Here is a 16,964-nt window from a genome sequence, read left to right on the forward strand (position 1 = left end):
TTTTATCTTGTCAAAATCCTCGGACTCAGGAATGTGATTTAGAAGTCCAAAAGATTTTACATTTACAAAAGCTAGCTAATCAATTGCCAGATTCCTTTGCTGACCCTAAAAGAGTGACTAAGTCATATATATCAGCTGCCAATGCACCAATAAGAATTGATGTTCAAGAGGGACACAATCAAGTTGCTACAGAGTCTAGACAACGTTTGAAAAATGGTAGACCAACAGGTTCCAAAGATAAGAACCCTCGGAAAACTAAGAATGGTGCAGATAATGAATCCGAGGTTGTTGAAACCCTAGACGCGACGGCGGCCGTTCCTAAATCCCGGGACTTAGCCGCGGCCGATCCCAAAACCCTAATAGCGATCGCGGCCGATCATAAGATCTTAGATGCGGCTGGCCCTGATGTATCTAATCATGTTTCTTGGGACGCCAAGATTCAAGGTACTGAAGGTCCTGATAATAATGAGATCTCAATAAATTATGTCTTGTCTGGGATACAATGGAACAGAAAGAATGTCGACATTGATGATATATTTGCATGCAATGTAGTACTTGAAATCATGGATGATAATGAAGATCATGAACCCACGTCTATTTATGAGTGTACTCAACTATCAGATTGGATCAAATGGAAAGATGTTATTAACGTGGAGTTAAACTATTTAAAGAAGAGAGATTTCTTTGGACCAATAGTCCGGACACCATATGATATAAAACCAGTCGGCCATAACTGGGTCTTTGTGAGAAAGAGAAACGAACATGGTGAGGTCGTTAGATATAAAGCACGGCTTGTTGCACAAGGATTCTCACAGAGACCAGGAATAGATTATTAGGAGACATACTCCCCTGTGGTGGATGCTACTACTTTTAGATTCCTGATAGGTCTGGCTATGAAAGAGAAATTAGACTTGCGGTTAATGGATGTAGTAACTGCATACTTATATGGTCCACTGGATAATGATATATATATGAAAGTCCCACAGGGTATTGAATTGAAAAACAAATCGAGTTCTCGAGAACAACATTGTATAAAGTTGAATAAGTACTTTATAAATTGAAACAATCAGGTCGAATGTGGTAGAATAGACTAAGTGAGTAACTAGTGAAAGAGGGATATAAGAATGACCCGATCAGTTCATGTATTTTCATAAAGAAATTCGAAAATAAAGGATTGTAATCATAACAGTGTATGTTGATGATCTGAATATCCTAGGAACCTCTGGAGAAATTTCTCAAACAGTTGAATATGTTAAGAAAGAATTCGAGATGAAAGATCTAGGAAAAATAAAATTTTGTTTGGGATTACAACTTGAGTACAATAAAGATGGAATCCTTGTGCATCAAATGGCATATACAGAAAAAATACTCAAGAGATTTAATATGGCCGAGTCTCACCCATTATCTAGTCCCATGGTCGTGAGGTCACTCGGCCTAGACACTGATCCGTTTCGTCCTAAAATGGACGATGAAGATGTCCTTGGTCCCGAAGTGCCATATCTCAGTGCCATAGGAGCTTTGATGTATCTGGCTAATCACACACAACCAGATATATGTTTTGCCGTGAATCTATTGTCTAGATTTAGCTCTTGTCCAACCCAAAGGCACTGGAACGGGATTAAACATGTTTTTCGTTACCTGCAAGGAACGAAAGATTTGGGTCTATTTTATACTAACCAAAACAAAGAAGGTTGAGTTAATTTTGCTGATGCAGGTTATCTTTCGGATCCACACAATGCTCGATCACAGACAGGCTATATGTTTACACATGGTGGAACGGCCATATCATGGCGTTCCATGAAGCAGACGATCGCCGCCACATCTTCAAACCATTCGGAGATCTTAGCCATTCATGAGGCCAGCTGCGAGTGTGTGTGGTTACGATCCATGAACAACCATATACGAGTTGATTGTGGGATGTCCGAAGGCAAGAACGCACCAACCATGATGTATGAGGACAATGCAGCATGCATTGCTCAACTTAAGGATGACTACATCAAAGGAGACCGGATGAAGCACATATTGCCCAAGTTCTTCTTCACGCATGAACTTCAGAAAGCTGGCGAGGTCCAAGTAGTCCAAGTGCGTTCCAGCGACAACTCAGCTTCCAACTTGCACATTCAGGAAGCTCACGCATCCGATTGTGATGCGTAGGCTGAAAGACCTTCGGTAATGTTCAGAACAGGGGGAGTAATACATGTTGTACTCTTTTTCCTTCACCATGGTTTTGTTCCACTGGATTTTCCTGGTAAGGTTTTAATGAGGCAACATCAAAAGCGTATTACGAATTTTGTATGGTTATGATATCCAAGGGGGAGTGTTATAAATCATATTGTGGATGTCCATAACCGGCCCGGTCCATAACCGGCCCATTGCTAGAGAGAGAGAGTGAGCCGGCTGCATGTCTAGAGGAGAGAGAGTCGACCATATGTTTCCATTATTCATCTATGTACTATTTCCATATTTGTAATTCTCTATAAATAAAAGGCTCCATATGTTTATGATTAATAAGAATACACAGATTTTATTCTCTAGTTTCACAACATACAAAACTTTTTTTGAGAATCATACCATCTAATCTATTAAAATAGAGTCCTATTTTTTATCTATCATTGAAAGTTGCGATTTAAAATTGGACACTTCCTAAATGCAACCATTTTCTTTACACGCATATCATACAAGATATTTATTATATCAACCATTATACTTAATTCAAACCGACCTTACCCGAACCGTACCTCAATTAACTAATTATAAATAACTGATTTAATCGATTATAAAATTCTACAGAACCGATAGACCGACCTTACACAAACGTGACTCAACTTATTGGATTGCTTCAATAAATATATACATGTACATCAGCTTAAACAAAAACCTGTCGCTGCTGATACTGACTACAAGTTCACATCAGCTTATCTTCAGTTCACAATCATAACCTGCAACACACCATAATCAAATCAATTCATATTTGTCCATCTTTCATCGTAGTAAACATTCTTACAATCTCTTAACTGTAGTTTGGTTTGAATAATAAACCGATTAATCATATATTCATAGACATAGTAACAGACTAGATTTGACTTTTACTCAAGTCTAAACTGCCATTATGAGTCGATAACGAAGCTTGAATGGTGTACATCCAAAAACATGCAAGTCTGGCCCAAACGTTTTTATTTTATATGGTACATAGCACATGATACAAATATTTTTTTTTTTTGCTAACCGAGTATCATGTCCCACCGAGGTGGTCAAGACTAGAGACCGAAGTGAGCATGCACGCTGCCAGGGCATCACCATATGGCTCACCGTGTAACGGTCTTCGGTTTCGGGTGCTGCAGCCCACATATAAATTCCGCAGTGGCTAAGGCTCGAACCCAGGGGCGGGCACTCCAGCTGGAGTTCTTATACCACTAGACCAAAGCAACTTGGTTACATGATACAAATATTTATACATCTTACCTATTAATACACGTTTACAATATTAGCTAAAGTAATATATTATATGAAAAACAGATGCATTAATATACATTGATAAAATATATTTATCTAATAAGATCTACGTACAATCAGCTTATGCAGAATATTCTAACAAAATTTTCATGGATTCGATCAAACCCACACTCAATCTTCTGGACCATATAGATTTAGACAATCAAACTGTTAGAATTTAAAAGTGAATTAGTTATTTTCAATATTTATTTCCTCAAATCTTAAATCTCAAGTTCATTATGTACCAACTTTAAATTATTTTGTAGTAGAAAATTTTCCAAAGCACTAATTAAAAACTCTAGAGAAATTGTTTTGTAAAGTTAACATATTTTTTTATATAACGTTTTGGCTTTGGATTCAGTTTTAAAAATAAAAGCATGATTACTTTAAAAAATAGTTGTAGAAATTAAAAAGGTTGTAGCAGTTCCAAGAGCCATTATCAATCACCCCTTTGGTATGTTAACTTGATATAGAATATGGCTATCAATCACCAGTCTAAAGATACGGATATAAACGAAATAATATTATACCTAATGGTTGGTATCTAAACATTATAAATAGTCCTCCTTTCCCTAATACATTCTAGACTACACAATTCAGAATTTAAAGACTAATTATAACTTGACCCACGCATACGTATCAATTTTGATTTGTACTTTTTAAAAAAATTGTTTAATGATAATTTAAACACATAAATTATTTAAATATTTTTAGGTTCTTATGAAACAACCCGGATCTAGAAAGATCTGGTTCGAATCCTATCCGAAATTTATAATATCTGAATAGTGTTTAATTTTAAAACCAAAAACCCCAATATCCAAAAAACAGGTTCATACTCGAATAAGTACTTGGATGTCCAAGACTTGACCCTCGCATCCGTATCAATTTTGATTTGTACTTCTAAAAAAAATTGTTTAATGATAATTTAAACACATAAATTATTTAAATATTTTTAGGTTCTTATGGAACTACCCGGATCTAGAAGGATCTGGCTCGAACCCCATCCGAAAATTTATAATATCTGAATAGAGTTTAATTTTAAAACCAAAAAACCCAATATCAAAAAAACAGGTTCATACTCAGAATAAGTACTTGGATGTCCAAGTCTAAATATATAAAAAAAACTATTTGTTACAAATTGGTTTGGATTTTTGTCACGAATAAATTTTTTTTATTTAAACTTGTGAAATTGTTATAGCTAACACGTAAAATAAATGATGTCGAATTATTATAGTAAATACAATTAGGGAAGAAGTTAGGAAGATGGTTTGTCTTTTATAAGTTTTTGCCTTTTATAAGTTGTTTGTTGACATTTTTAAACATAAACATATAGGTTATTTATAGATTCTAGGTTTTTAAGAACCTTTATGTACTCGGAAGAATCAGACTTGATCCCTGTCTAGAAATTTATAATATTCGAACAAATTTTATTTTAAAATTCAAAAAACCGATACTCGGAGAAACCAATGTATGAGAACATGTACATGAATGTAAAGAGAATATATTATATAGATGTCAAAAAAAAAACAAAAAAAAGTATATTATATCCACACACATACATATATATATATATATATAACACAAAATATAAACCATAAACTTAAAAATCAAATAATATAATCTGAATAATTATTAGGAAGTTTTGTCAAAATAATATCGTCGGTATCTAGTTAAACCTTAAATTTGAAGTTTTGTCAGTCTTTTCTTCGAAATAGATAGAAAAACATAGAAAAAACAGAGACCATCTTACAGTTTATTCCTACAACTCATCTTTTATTCAAAATTACCCCATAACGTCAATATAATCCCCAGGAATACAAACGATAATTCACCAGATCCACTCTACTCAGGAATTTACAATGGTGAAAAACAAATGTAAAAAACAAAACAAAAACAAGCAGAGACATTGGGATCATCTTCTCCTATGCATTAAGAGCATTTGGGATGAGCGCAGATCTTGTGCTTCTGCTGATAGGCAAGTGAACATACACCTCGTGAACTTCCTGCTTACACACATCTCCCTTGTCTCGATCAATCGCATAGCATACATAGATCGTGTCTATCACATTATCAAGAACATGTACAAAGAAAGCCAAGACCACAGTCAGTAAGAGCCACGCCAGAAAAGCCACCAAGTACGAATCCACACCCAAGCTGCTCACTCCTCTCAGAACAGCCCATGTCTGTTTTTTTCACAACATAACGCACCAAAATTAGTAACTCAAAGGTTTGGTTAGTGAGAAGATGCACAAGTTGTCTTATACTCACCGCGACCGCATAAGCAGCTGAGAGGACAAAGACAATTCCGGTTAGGATCCGAGTGGAAACTGTTTCCACAAAAACAGCTGAGAGCAGGTTCCGTCTTAACAACTCGTAAGTCATTTTGGCAGAGGTGCAATAAGACTCGCCTGTTATCGCAGCAAAGTTGATTGTGAACTTGTTGAGATAGTCAAAAGCTCCAAGCAAGGCGTTTGCACAGCAGCGGAGAACAAAGTTCACTATCCCTTGTGGGTTCTCTTCTCTCGCGTTGTCCACAATGGCTCGGACAACACGAACAACCCCTACGAGGATCCCCGAGAGACATATCGTACCAAAGGATTGACCAAACGCGTTCCTGAAAGAGAGACAGAGATGTCAAACACTTGCACAGAAACTAAAGGAGTCAAAGACATTGTAGGGGGGAATCACAATCACAATCACCTCAAAGAGCTACGTATGCATTTCTTAGGCATAGAGTCATCCTTGGAGAAATACCACTGAGCAATAGCTCCGCTTATAACATACACTTGCATCTCCACCGTAACAGCAAGAGACCAAATCATAGTTATAATAGCAAGCGCGTAATAAGCAGGAACCCAAGAATCTTCCTTCCACTCACAAACATACTCACCATCCACCTCCCTCGGCACAAACTCGCCGTTAAACCTAGCAAACACCAAGAACACCACAATCGGCGCGTAGTACACAACCAACCCGAGGATCAGCAACGGCAAAACAACGAAAAGCTTCAAGTTTTTGGACAGTGCATCCGACGCAACACCGATGATTTGAATCGTCAGCTCGATTCTATGCCAGTTAGCTACAATGATCCAGACGATGATGGCGATGACCAAGAAAACGAATACTAGGACGAGGACTCTGTAAGCTAGAGGGAGTGCGTCGCTACAAGAGGAGCTGAGAGTACAAGCGACGAACCAATAGACGTTGAAGAAGATCGGGAACAGGACGAAGAGAGGTAAACAAGCGTAAACTATCTGCTTAGTGTAGTGTTTGAGCAAAAGGAGAACAAGGAAACAAAACGGCGCGCTTAAGATTAGCGTTACAACAAGGGTCCAGATCAAATCCTTCTCAAAGACCGGATCAGAAGAAGACCAATAACTATTCGAAAAACTCGTAAAGGTGGAAGCTTTGACGCAGGAGCTGGAGGCGAGATCGTAGGAGAAGGAAGAGGAGTCGCCGTAATCAGTATTCCTATGGAAGACCGAGAAGACGCCGAAGCCGAAGGTGGAGAAGACGAAGAGGTCGAAGAGGAGGAGGAAAGCGACGTCTTTGAAAGGTCTAGGACCGAAGTTGTAAGAGATCTGGAGGAACTGTGTCGGGTCGGATTCGGGATCGCTACTTCGACGCGGGGAATCGAGAGCTGACGTGGAGGGTTTAGAGAGAAGAGGGGAGGAGGAGGAGATCGCGGGGAATTTGGTGGGGTCGCCGTCGTCAGCAGCCATGGTGTCGGAGATAGAGAGAGAGGAGAAAGCTCAGCCTCTCTGGCTGGCGAAGATGAGATAAAAAGTGGAGAAGGTGACAGTAGTAGCAGAAGACGACGAGAGTCCAATTATCATGTGCGGTTAATCGCAGTTAATTAGTAACTACGGCCACCGCCCAAGCGGCGAAGCGAAGATGATCGCCACCAGAAATTCTTTTAAAATTTTTTTAAAGATAATTACGTTTTTGACCGTCCAAAAAGTAATGTAATGAAAATGACTTTTTATTACATAAGTGTTATCTCTAGTCGCATTTAAATATTTTTAGTGTCTCTTTAGTCTTTACAACATTATTGCTAAAGGAAAATACAGGAAGAAAACATTAAATAATATATAGATCCTCGACCAAAAAAATTAAAAAAATAATAATAATGTATAGATCCTTTGACCAAAAGTAAATAATTTCAGACCCCAACTGAGTGTTCGAAACGGGCTTAAAAGAAAAATAATTAAAAGACGTATTTGAGACCATTGGGCTTAATGAAACTGAGCCCATTAGAGCCCAAAGCGTCGCATGCGAGAGCAAAATGGTCGGTCCCCGGGGACTGGACTACAAGAGCGTGCACTTCAATTTTGCAGGCGTAAGTTTTTTATATACACACACACAAAACAAAAGGTACGAAATGGGTTAATAACTTGTAGTGAAAGCATACTCCCGTGGGGGAAAGAAAGTACTAAAGTAGCTGAACAATCAAATGTATAAAAGCACGAGTTCACATGAAGCACTTTGACACAGAACCCACCCACTTCGCGTATAACAACATCGTCACGTGAACTCAATAAATAGGTAACTGTGTGCTCTGTCATATTGTGTTCCCTCTCTGAATCAAACTCTTCCCAATTAGGGAATGGTGTAACCACCTTCATCCACTCATATCAGGACACGCACTTGGTTTCATCGATCCCCCTCATCTCTCTCTCTCCTTTTCCCTTTCAAATCTCAGGATTTTTTTGTGTGTTCTTGCTCTGAATCATGAAACATTCTTCCATCATTGCTTTCATTTTCTCCGCCATTTATTCGCTCCTCACCGCCTTCGTACTTGCTTCTTCGTCAAATGGTACATATGATCCTACACCATATTATATACAAGACTTTTTAGCTTGATCGATGTTTAATTGATCTTCATGTGCAGCTGGACCTTTCTACGATTCGACTGCCTATACAGAGGTTTTAAGCTTTGGATTGTTACATTTATTTAATATTGTAAATTAATCGTTCATATGTAGAATTATGTAAATACTGATTTCTGAAAGAAAAAAAACACAACCGAAATGAGCAGTGTAGAGCGGAGCCAGAGAAACCACTTTACAATGGAGGGATGCTGAATGAGAAAGAAGCTTCTGTGTCAGGCGGAGACACTCTCAGAGGCGTCGGTGCTAGCTACACACCAGCTTACATATTGCACAATCTCACGCAAAACACCATCTACTGCTTCTCCAGTTAAGTATCATTTCCCTTCTGATATAATTAACTCAATGAAACCATCATCTGATGGGTTTGAAACTACTGAAATTAACACAGTTTGGGTGAAGATAGAGGCTGGTTCTGCATCAGCAGCTCGTGTCAGAGCAAAGTTGAGATCAGATAACGCCACATTAAACTGCGTAGGTTCTGTATCTGCAAAACAAGGTTGCTGGTCTTTCCTCAAAGGCGGCTTCCTTCTTGACTCTCCTTCCCAACTATCCATCCTCTTCTTTGAGGTATATTCATCCATGTATGTTAATGCTCAAAAGATTTTGTTATATGATCCAACTTAAATGTCAAAAAGATTCCTAATAATGTAGACATCAAACGACGATGGTAAAACCCAATTAGAAGTGGCGAGTGCATCGCTTCAGCCCTTCACGCAGGAGCAATGGAAGAACAACCAAGATTACTTCATTAACACTGTAAAGTACAAAACAAGACTTTCTACAATATAAAATAACTGAAAATATTTAGACATTCTTTATATGAAAACTTATTTTCAGGCGAGAAAACGAGCAGTGACAATTCACGTGGCCGGAGAAAGCGGAGAGAGCGTTGAAGGAGCAGTGGTGAACGTAGAGCAGATCGCTAAAGACTTCCCCATTGGTTCAGCTATCTCCAAAACAATCCTTGGAAACATCCCTTACCAAGTAAGCCACTTCCATAACAATTCATGCAAATGCGACGTTACATTATTGCATCAGCTATTTCCATAACAATTCATTCAACGTTACATTATTAATTGGTTTATCTCGTAGGAATGGTTCGTGAAGAGATTCGACGCGACTGTATTTGAGAACGAGCTTAAATGGTACGCGACGGAGCCCCATCAAGGCAAACTCAACTACACATTCGCTGATCAGATGATAAGTTTCGTCAGGGCTAATAAAATCATCGCTCGTGGCCACAACATCTTCTGGGAAGACCCCAAGTACACTCCCGACTGGGTCCGCAATCTAACCGGGGAAGATCTCCGGTCAGCGGTTAACCAGCGTATAAGGAGCCTTATGACTCGTTACAGAGGAGAGTTCGTGCACTGGGACGTGAGCAACGAGATGCTTCACTTCGACTTCTACGAAAGCCGGTTGGGGAAGAACGCTTCGTACGAGTTATTCGCAGCGGCGCGTGAGCTTGACTCGCTTGCGACTCTGTTCCTGAATGATTTCAACGTGGTGGAGACTTGCAGCGATGAGAGGTCAACGGTCGACGAGTATATCACGAGGGTCAGGGAGCTAGAAAGGTACGACGGAGGCGGTATGAGGATGGACGGTGTTGGGCTAGAGGGTCACTTCACGAGGCCTAACGTTGCGCTGATGAGAGCTAACCTTGACAAACTCGCTACGCTTGAGCTTCCGGTATGGCTCACCGAGATTGATATCAGCTCCACTCTCGACCACCGCACTCAGGTAAAACATTCTCCGACTCGGCCTTCCGGTTTAACTCGGTTTAGTGCATAATTAAGTATCATTTTGAAATATTGAGTCTTGTTAATTGTTATCGTGTTTATTTAACGCGATTTTGGATGCAAAGTGGTTATCTAGCTAACAAAAATTTAATAACTTAATATAGTTGATTGAACGAGTCATTTGCATTTTGGTAATAAATTGTATACTTTTTTTTTTGTCAACAAATTATATACTTTTCATATCATATGAACCATGGTTATAGTAGTGGAATGAACAATTCATCAGCATTTTTGGTGATAAATTACAAGATTTTTTTTTCATAATAACACAACAAATAAACTAAAATTGTTTGCAGGCGATTTATTTGGAGCAAGTGTTACGTGAAGGATTTTCGCACCCATCAGTGAACGGTATAATTCTATGGACCGCACTTCATCCAAACGGCTGTTACCAAATGTGCCTTACTGACGATAAGTTCCATAACCTTCCTGCCGGAGACGTGGTGGATCAGAAGCTTCTAGAATGGACTACCGGTGAAGTTAAGGCAAAGACGGACGACCATGGAACCTTCAGCTTCTTGGGATTTTTAGGAGAGTATCGAGTCAGCATCATGTACGAGGGTAAAACGGTGAATTCATCTTTCTCACTGTCTCGAGACCCTCAGACCAAACATGTCAGGCTCCGAATCTAACGTGTGTTTATGCGTTAAGATGCACTGCGAATCTTAAATGGTCGATAGATATACTTCAAGTCTAGTGTCATCAATAAGAGATAGAATAGGTTTTTTTTTGCAAACTTTCAATCAACAATTCAACATTATAAATTAATACAACTAAATGTACTGGTGGTGGTGGAGACAATAAGTGAAAACGGGTCAATAAAGGACATGAAATGAGACGCTACTGTGGCTTTGTGGCGTGGGAAAACTTTAATAAGTATTATATAAATTTCTGACATAAGGAGACATCAAATCAGTAGCATCGTCAAAAAGTAAATAAAAAAGATAAATGGCATTATTCAAATCACGCTGCAATGAACTGTGAGGTCCAGCTTGGCTCTGGCAACATTATCATATAGACCTATTAATTCTCTAAGATTTAAGTAGACCAACACAATAAATGTCAATTTCAATTAACGGTTAGTTACGTAATTTATGGTGCTTTAGATCTGAAACTAACCCAGTTGAGTTGATTAAGTTGCAAAAACATATCTCACAATGTCGAACATGAAACAAACAAGTCTTCAAAGACAGATGAAGCAAGAACACGCACACACAAAGCTCCAGTACAAGAACAACCTAAACCCCAAATTGTTGCAGTCCTACTTGAGAAAAAAAAACTGATTATCAACAAGACAGTCTTAACATTAAACAAAGGCAAATGCAAGGGAAAGTCAGAGACGATGATGCTACGAGAAAATAAAAGGAAACACAAAGGTAAATCCGGCGAGTGGCATTGCTAGTGAAGCACCGGTTAATCTGCTCGAGTCTCCCATAGCCAAACCAGCCATCCATGATCCGTCTTGTAACATCGTCTCTCCTGTACCAACCTGCGACCCAGTACCCTGATCCTGTTGTTGACCCTGACCTTGAGACTGTTGTTGACCCTGGCCCGAGAAACCTGTATCTGAACCGGGCACGGGGTCCGAACCTTGTGAGGTCGCCGACGAGTCTTGTACCGGTGTGGGGTAGCTTGTTGATTTCTGACTGCTTACAATGAAACGAAAAAAACCAACACTAATCAATACAACTGTAATTTTCAGATATTGCAACTTGCATTTTCAGACAGGTTTTGGAATTTTCTGTAACATTTGCTATAAACTTTCTCGTGAAAATTCATCGTTACTGACAAACAAAGAGAATCTTTCTGCCTTTACAAACGGTGGTTTATGAAAAGAAGAGAAACAAACTTCAGCTTTTGCATTAATAAAAGGAAAAACAAGCACCCAAAATCATTCATTAAAGTATATCCTAAGTTTAATTATTACGAAACCTCATTAAACAGACAAAAGTTTCAATTTTTTCAAAAAACAAAACCCACAAATTGTGGAAAACAGAGAATAATAATCATAAATGTGAGAAAATCGAGGGCACTTACCTAGGGGAAGAGGGGCAAAACGTCACCGTATAATCACCACCGGCGCAAGTGAAAGTGCTCGTAGCGTCGTCGTAAGCGTAGCTGTAGGAACGGGGACACGCCGCTTTGAACATCTCCGAGTAAACTGAAGGCCTACAAGTGGAAGGCGTAGCGTACGCGCCGCTGCAACAGTACTCAGGACTCCGGAATGCTTCGCACGCGCTTTTGCACGCGTCACCGTCGCCGGAGCGGAGCTCAGCGGGGCACTGAAGGTTAAGGTCGGAAGTGCAGCCCGTGGAAGCACACTGCCCAGATCCGCCGGCGACTTCAACGATCATCGGAAGGTTGTAACCGTCGACGAGGCTGACGTCGTAAAAGTCGTCGCCGCCGGTGCCTAGAGTGAACTCGGCGAGAGTTACAGGCGGCGCGGCGCCGAGTCCGACGCATTCGACTTGGTTTGAGCCGCAGTCACCGGTTTTGCAGGTACCGGAGCCGGAACCGTCGAAGCTGCAACCGGTTCGAGCCCAGAAACGACCGGACCAACCGGTTGGGGCTTGGAGAGAGCGAGAGGTGCCCTTAGGGAGCTCAAAACCGGTGGTGGAGAGAGTAGGAGAGCCCGCATTGGCTAGGATTCCGGGCCAGACGGTGAAGCCGCACCGGTTAGCAAATGTGAAGGTTGAACTATAAGAACCTAAAGAGTATATGATAAAGAAAAACAAATGAGACAGAGAGAAAGAAAAGAAGAAACTTTAAACTGAGTTGACACAGTGTGTGAGTGAGAGAATGAAGAACTGGGTTTACCTGTGGAAGCCAAGAGCAGAACTATGAAGCTCAGTGTCAGAGAAGAAGAGCCGCGAAGAGAAGTAAGATCCATTAGTCTTTCTAGTCTCACTACTCTTGGTAGGATCTAGTGAAAAAAGTGAAGATCTTTGTTGTTGTGGAAGAGAGAGAGAGAGAGAGAGCTGAGAAAGACTGGGAAGTCCCTTGGTATGGGTTTTGTTGTTCTTTATATTTATTTTATTTTTCCCTAGATTTGTTGTGGTGTGTGTTTACTGGGCTCTATGCCTGAAACCTGACAAATTATATCTTCTGCAATTATTTTTAAAAATCCAGTAGGATTAAACAAACTAAAAAACGTTTTAGAGTGGGCCAAATGGTATCGGATATCACTATTCTGTCATGTTTTCTGTCTATTAATAATGCTGCTGTGTAATTCATTTGATTAGCTAGAAGCAGAAGAGCTATTTGGCGGCAAGTGGGTTTGCTTTTGCCTTTTCAGGAGTGTAGGGTTCCACCCCTAATCCTCCATTTTCTTGTGAAATAGCCCATAAGCTCCATCGTGCTTGAGATTCGGCCCATTATAAGGTGGAAAGTTGGCCCCGCGTCCCATGCTTTATTTTGTCTTTGCAGACGTAGGGTTAAGCGAACCGTTTAAAGGCAAAAAAAAATGAGAATGCTAATAATGAGACTTGCACACAAACTATGTAAAGCACATTTATTTCGTGATGGTCCCCTAGATAAGACGAGATTAATTGGTTTTTTGACTTTCGAGCATATTTGTTGAATCGTAAAGATCAAGATGTGCATTGCTTGCCACTGACATGGCTCTTGGTTTTAACAGATAATAATAAACTAATGAATTTTCTCAGGGCGAATGACGCAAGCACTCATGGTGGATCTTCTGTTACCCTCGACAAGCAGTCTCCAATCATTGAGAAGTCTCCCAACTACAATTCTTAAGTATGAGTTGGAGAGGAATTTCATATCTCTCCAGAAGGCCCATCTAATAGTGAAACCAGTCAATCTAGCGAAGCGCTCGGTTGGAGACGTCGTTCAGACGGCTTAGCAAGGTCGCTTGTCGGCTCGTTCGTTCGCCCTCGTCTCGCAGGACTCTCGTTCCACTCAGAAGCCTATTAAGCGTATTCTTGGGCATGGGCCTTCAGGGCAAACGAACTCTAGGGAACGAGTCGCAGCTATAAAGGAGGAGAAAATGAACAAGGAAAGGAATCCGCAAACCGACACTAAAATATTGACGGCAAGATTTAGGGTTTTCCGACCACTTAAAGATACTTTCAACGAAGCTCCAACCTTCTTTTTTTCCTTAATCTCATAATGATCAATACAAGGCTTTGAAGAACTTATAATCGAGTTTAATTTCCTTTCAATCCATCTAACCAAATTAAAGTCGGATTCAACAGTATGCACCTTCTCCTCACATTGATTCTTCAAGACTTGTAATTTTTGGAAGCGCTGTGATGCTCCGTGTAACCGCGTTAGTCCTCTCTCTCCCAACCCACATTGTTTCTTCAAGACATGTGTCATTCTGTCATGTCTTCAGCTGAATCTCATTTGCTCAGCTGCATATAAATTGTCGCCTTCAGTGATCTCCGGTCATTCGTTTCTGATATTGATTTTGGTGGTTCTCTGACTTCAGTCAGAATGATCAGTTTCGCTGCATTTCTATTTTGTGAATCACCCACCGGCTTCTGAGACTGAGAGTTTTCGATTACTCTACTTACACAAAGAGAAAGAAACACAATTTTTTACTAGAATCTCCAAAATGTACATAACTGTATTCAGTAATGAATAATTGAATATGATGAATATACAGCCTCAAATACACACACACACACTGACATGTTTCCATACAAATAAACGACTTGATTAATACACAAGGAACTAGGCCCTAACACAGCCATGTGTTCTGATTCTTTTTCTATAAAACAAATATACAAACAATGTCTCTACTCGAATTCCACTCATATAAACCTCAAGCCTTCCCCTCAGCCCTCGCAAAAGTGAGGCCAACACAGGCATCAACAAAATCCTTATCAATAAAATCCGTGGAGAAGATCTGCAGTTTGTCAGCACATCCTCTCTTCACACACTCAATAATAAACACCTTGGCATAACAATGAATCCGGTTAGTGACCGGTTTAACACACAATATCGGGTTATCAGGCTGCGGAGTGACAGTGTTCTCCACCCTGTAGAAAAACTTCCTCGAAGCAGCCGGCTGCTGCTGGCTCAAATGCTTCAAATTGCTCTCGAATTTCGTCGAAGGAAGATCGGTATCGATCCAGTTGTCTTTCAAGTACCCCGCGCTCCACAGCGGATCGCCGCGCTTTGGTTGAGGTGATTTCCTCGGTTTCCAAACGCATATCACCCTCTTGGGAAGCAGCTCGGCGACTGTCTTGCCGAACACGCCATCGTCCTGGTGGATCAGGTGGTCGCCGAGCTGCTCCACGAGGTACTTATCGAACTCCGGGGGATCCTCGTGTCCGAACTCCGTTCTGATCTCGAGGATGACGATCTCCGACTCCGTCTCCGAGAGAAACCGTTTGAGGTCGGCTAAAACGACGTCGACGCTGTAGGTTTTGAGGATTCCGTGGCACACACGGCGGTCTTCCTGGACGCGGATGTCGAGGACTCGAGTGCCGGCGACTAGCTGGTTGTAGATGGAGAGAGACTGGCACTGCGCGAAGGGACGGGACACGAAGCGGATCCCGATCTTGTTGGTGGCGGAGTCGTGAGTCCCTGGCCAGACGATCTTGTTGATGTGGAGCTTGTCGGGTCCCACGCCGGCCATCCAGGCTTTGCGATCGGAGGGGGTGTAGTCGCAGCCGGGAAACTCGCAGCCGCAGGATTGCTGGAGATCGGCGAGGGCTTTTTTCTCGGTGGAGATGGCTTTACGACGCTCGAGCTGTTTCGAAAGGTGAGTCCCCATTGGTGATGGTGAGGAATGATGAGGCTTTGCTCTCTCTCTCTGTCTCTTGTAATGAGTAGTGGTTACGATGCCTTTATAAATTATTCAAGTAAACAAAACAGAAGTTGTTATAATTTGTTTTTTTTTTTGTGTTATTGTTATGCTTTTGTTCTGTTTTTCGATTATTATTGGTACGTAAAAGTTGCTAAATATTCGTTTTATCTTTTCATATAGTGGCGGACTGACGGTACTTTTATCACAAAAGCACCGTTTATAGATCTCCAAAAAATATAAAGTTGCGTTATGTAAACTTACAGTTACTCTTTATCAAAAACAAAAACTTACAGTTACTACTTACTATAATGTAATTTTCTTCTACATATTTTTTTTTGAATAATTAAGTACTGTGAATTTATGTGAAACGATTGATTAGTTGAGATATGAATATCTCTATATTCAAAGAGTGGTTGGGCTGTAATTGATGTTTGGTAGGTCCATTTGTGTGTGTTCGCTGTTTTCATTTCAGTTTTTATTTGGGGTCACTTTCTATGAGCTGGCTCTCTCCTAGACGTGAAAGGCACCAATAAAACGTGATTCTTTATTATTTGTCTATTCGTTATTATGCATATACAAGACACATGTTCAGCTTGTATTCATTGTGAGAGAGTTTTCCTTACGAATTTAAACAATTGGATATAATAACAGATAGGATCCGTAGAGAAAACAATCATACACATGGCCAACCATGTGTTCTGATGATATCTCAAACACCACCACCACGCATACAGGCTGTTTATGGAAACAAAACAAAAGAAGCACAGCTTCGGAATAAATTAGCACTTGTATATAGTTTGAGGGGATCGAATTATTGAAAATAAAGATTAAGAGCATAGTTTACCAAACATTCTGAGGTGGATTGGTTTAACTAAATACTTCAAATAAACACATGAACCCATTTGAGATATCTGCTTGTCAAATTTAAAGATTGAGTTTTCATTTTGGATTGGGATTCAAACAAATTCAGTTCAAATATGATCCTACAGCTTTGTGCTCGTACCT

General features: G+C 40.2%; 4 protein-coding genes across 5 annotated transcripts; 1 reads left to right on the forward strand and 3 right to left on the reverse strand.

Moving 5' to 3' along the window:
• Window positions 1-5,244: 5,244 nt before the first annotated feature.
• LOC106336111 (choline transporter-like protein 1) lies at window positions 5,245-7,415 on the reverse strand. The gene is made up of 3 exons (XM_013774837.1): window positions 6,193-7,415; window positions 5,761-6,106; window positions 5,245-5,675 (listed from the first exon to the last, which is right to left on the reverse strand). The coding sequence occupies exons 1-3, from the start codon at window positions 7,212-7,214 to the stop codon at window positions 5,415-5,417; spliced, it is 1,629 nt and encodes a 542-aa protein (XP_013630291.1). The 5' UTR covers window positions 7,215-7,415; the 3' UTR covers window positions 5,245-5,414.
• Window positions 7,416-7,989: 574 nt separating this feature from the next.
• Window positions 7,990-10,911, forward strand: LOC106335594 (endo-beta-1,4-xylanase Xyn10C). 2 transcript variants are annotated; one of them, XM_013774161.1, is made up of 8 exons: window positions 7,990-8,308; window positions 8,384-8,418; window positions 8,531-8,690; window positions 8,788-8,951; window positions 9,036-9,140; window positions 9,222-9,368; window positions 9,477-10,124; window positions 10,480-10,911. In XM_013774161.1, the coding sequence occupies exons 1-8, from the start codon at window positions 8,224-8,226 to the stop codon at window positions 10,813-10,815; spliced, it is 1,680 nt and encodes a 559-aa protein (XP_013629615.1). In that variant the 5' UTR covers window positions 7,990-8,223; the 3' UTR covers window positions 10,816-10,911. The 2 variants fall into 2 exon arrangements, with proteins under 2 accessions (XP_013629615.1, XP_013629614.1); XM_013774160.1 differs by having other exon boundaries at window positions 7,991-8,308; window positions 8,773-8,951.
• A 400-nt stretch (window positions 10,912-11,311) lies between these two features.
• On the reverse strand, window positions 11,312-13,248 carry LOC106335596 (thaumatin-like protein 1b). The gene is made up of 3 exons (XM_013774162.1): window positions 13,001-13,248; window positions 12,221-12,890; window positions 11,312-11,829 (listed from the first exon to the last, which is right to left on the reverse strand). The coding sequence occupies exons 1-3, from the start codon at window positions 13,071-13,073 to the stop codon at window positions 11,532-11,534; spliced, it is 1,041 nt and encodes a 346-aa protein (XP_013629616.1). The 5' UTR covers window positions 13,074-13,248; the 3' UTR covers window positions 11,312-11,531.
• Window positions 13,249-14,751: 1,503 nt separating this feature from the next.
• Window positions 14,752-16,024, reverse strand: LOC106328680 (PI-PLC X-box domain-containing protein DDB_G0293730). The gene is made up of 2 exons (XM_013767171.1): window positions 14,927-16,024; window positions 14,752-14,850 (listed from the first exon to the last, which is right to left on the reverse strand). Exon 1 carries the CDS (start codon window positions 15,924-15,926, stop codon window positions 14,970-14,972), a length of 957 nt encoding a protein of 318 aa, XP_013622625.1. The 5' UTR covers window positions 15,927-16,024; the 3' UTR covers window positions 14,752-14,850; window positions 14,927-14,969.
• Window positions 16,025-16,964: the final 940 nt, after the last annotated feature.

This window comes from Brassica oleracea, chromosome C3 (assembly GCF_000695525.1).
Source record: "Brassica oleracea var. oleracea cultivar TO1000 chromosome C3, BOL, whole genome shotgun sequence".
In the NCBI taxonomy this organism is placed as follows: domain Eukaryota; kingdom Viridiplantae; phylum Streptophyta; class Magnoliopsida; order Brassicales; family Brassicaceae; genus Brassica; species Brassica oleracea.

Bases quoted from the DNA above. Each gene is read 5' to 3' on its own strand.
- LOC106336111 (XM_013774837.1), bottom strand. From the start codon at position 7,214: ATGGCTGCTGACGACGGCGACCCCACCAAATTCCCCGCGATCTCCTCC. The intron at 6,107-6,192 runs GTGATTGTGATT...TCTCTCTTTCAG, and splicing joins TGCATACGTAGCTCTTTGAG to GAACGCGTTTGGTCAATCCT. The intron at 5,676-5,760 runs GTGAGTATAAGA...TGAAAAAAACAG, and splicing joins CAGCTGCTTATGCGGTCGCG to ACATGGGCTGTTCTGAGAGG.
- LOC106335594 (XM_013774160.1), top strand. From the start codon at position 8,224: ATGAAACATTCTTCCATCATTGCTTTCATTTTCTCCGCCATTTATTCG. The intron at 8,952-9,035 runs GTATATTCATCC...CTAATAATGTAG, and splicing joins TATCCATCCTCTTCTTTGAG to ACATCAAACGACGATGGTAA. The intron at 9,369-9,476 runs GTAAGCCACTTC...TTTATCTCGTAG, and splicing joins TTGGAAACATCCCTTACCAA to GAATGGTTCGTGAAGAGATT.
- LOC106335596 (XM_013774162.1), bottom strand. From the start codon at position 13,073: ATGGATCTTACTTCTCTTCGCGGCTCTTCTTCTCTGACACTGAGCTTC. The intron at 12,891-13,000 runs GTAAACCCAGTT...TATACTCTTTAG, and splicing joins TCTGCTCTTGGCTTCCACAG to GTTCTTATAGTTCAACCTTC. The intron at 11,830-12,220 runs GTAAGTGCCCTC...CATTGTAAGCAG, and splicing joins TTTTGCCCCTCTTCCCCTAG to TCAGAAATCAACAAGCTACC.
- LOC106328680 (XM_013767171.1), bottom strand. From the start codon at position 15,926: ATGGGGACTCACCTTTCGAAACAGCTCGAGCGTCGTAAAGCCATCTCC.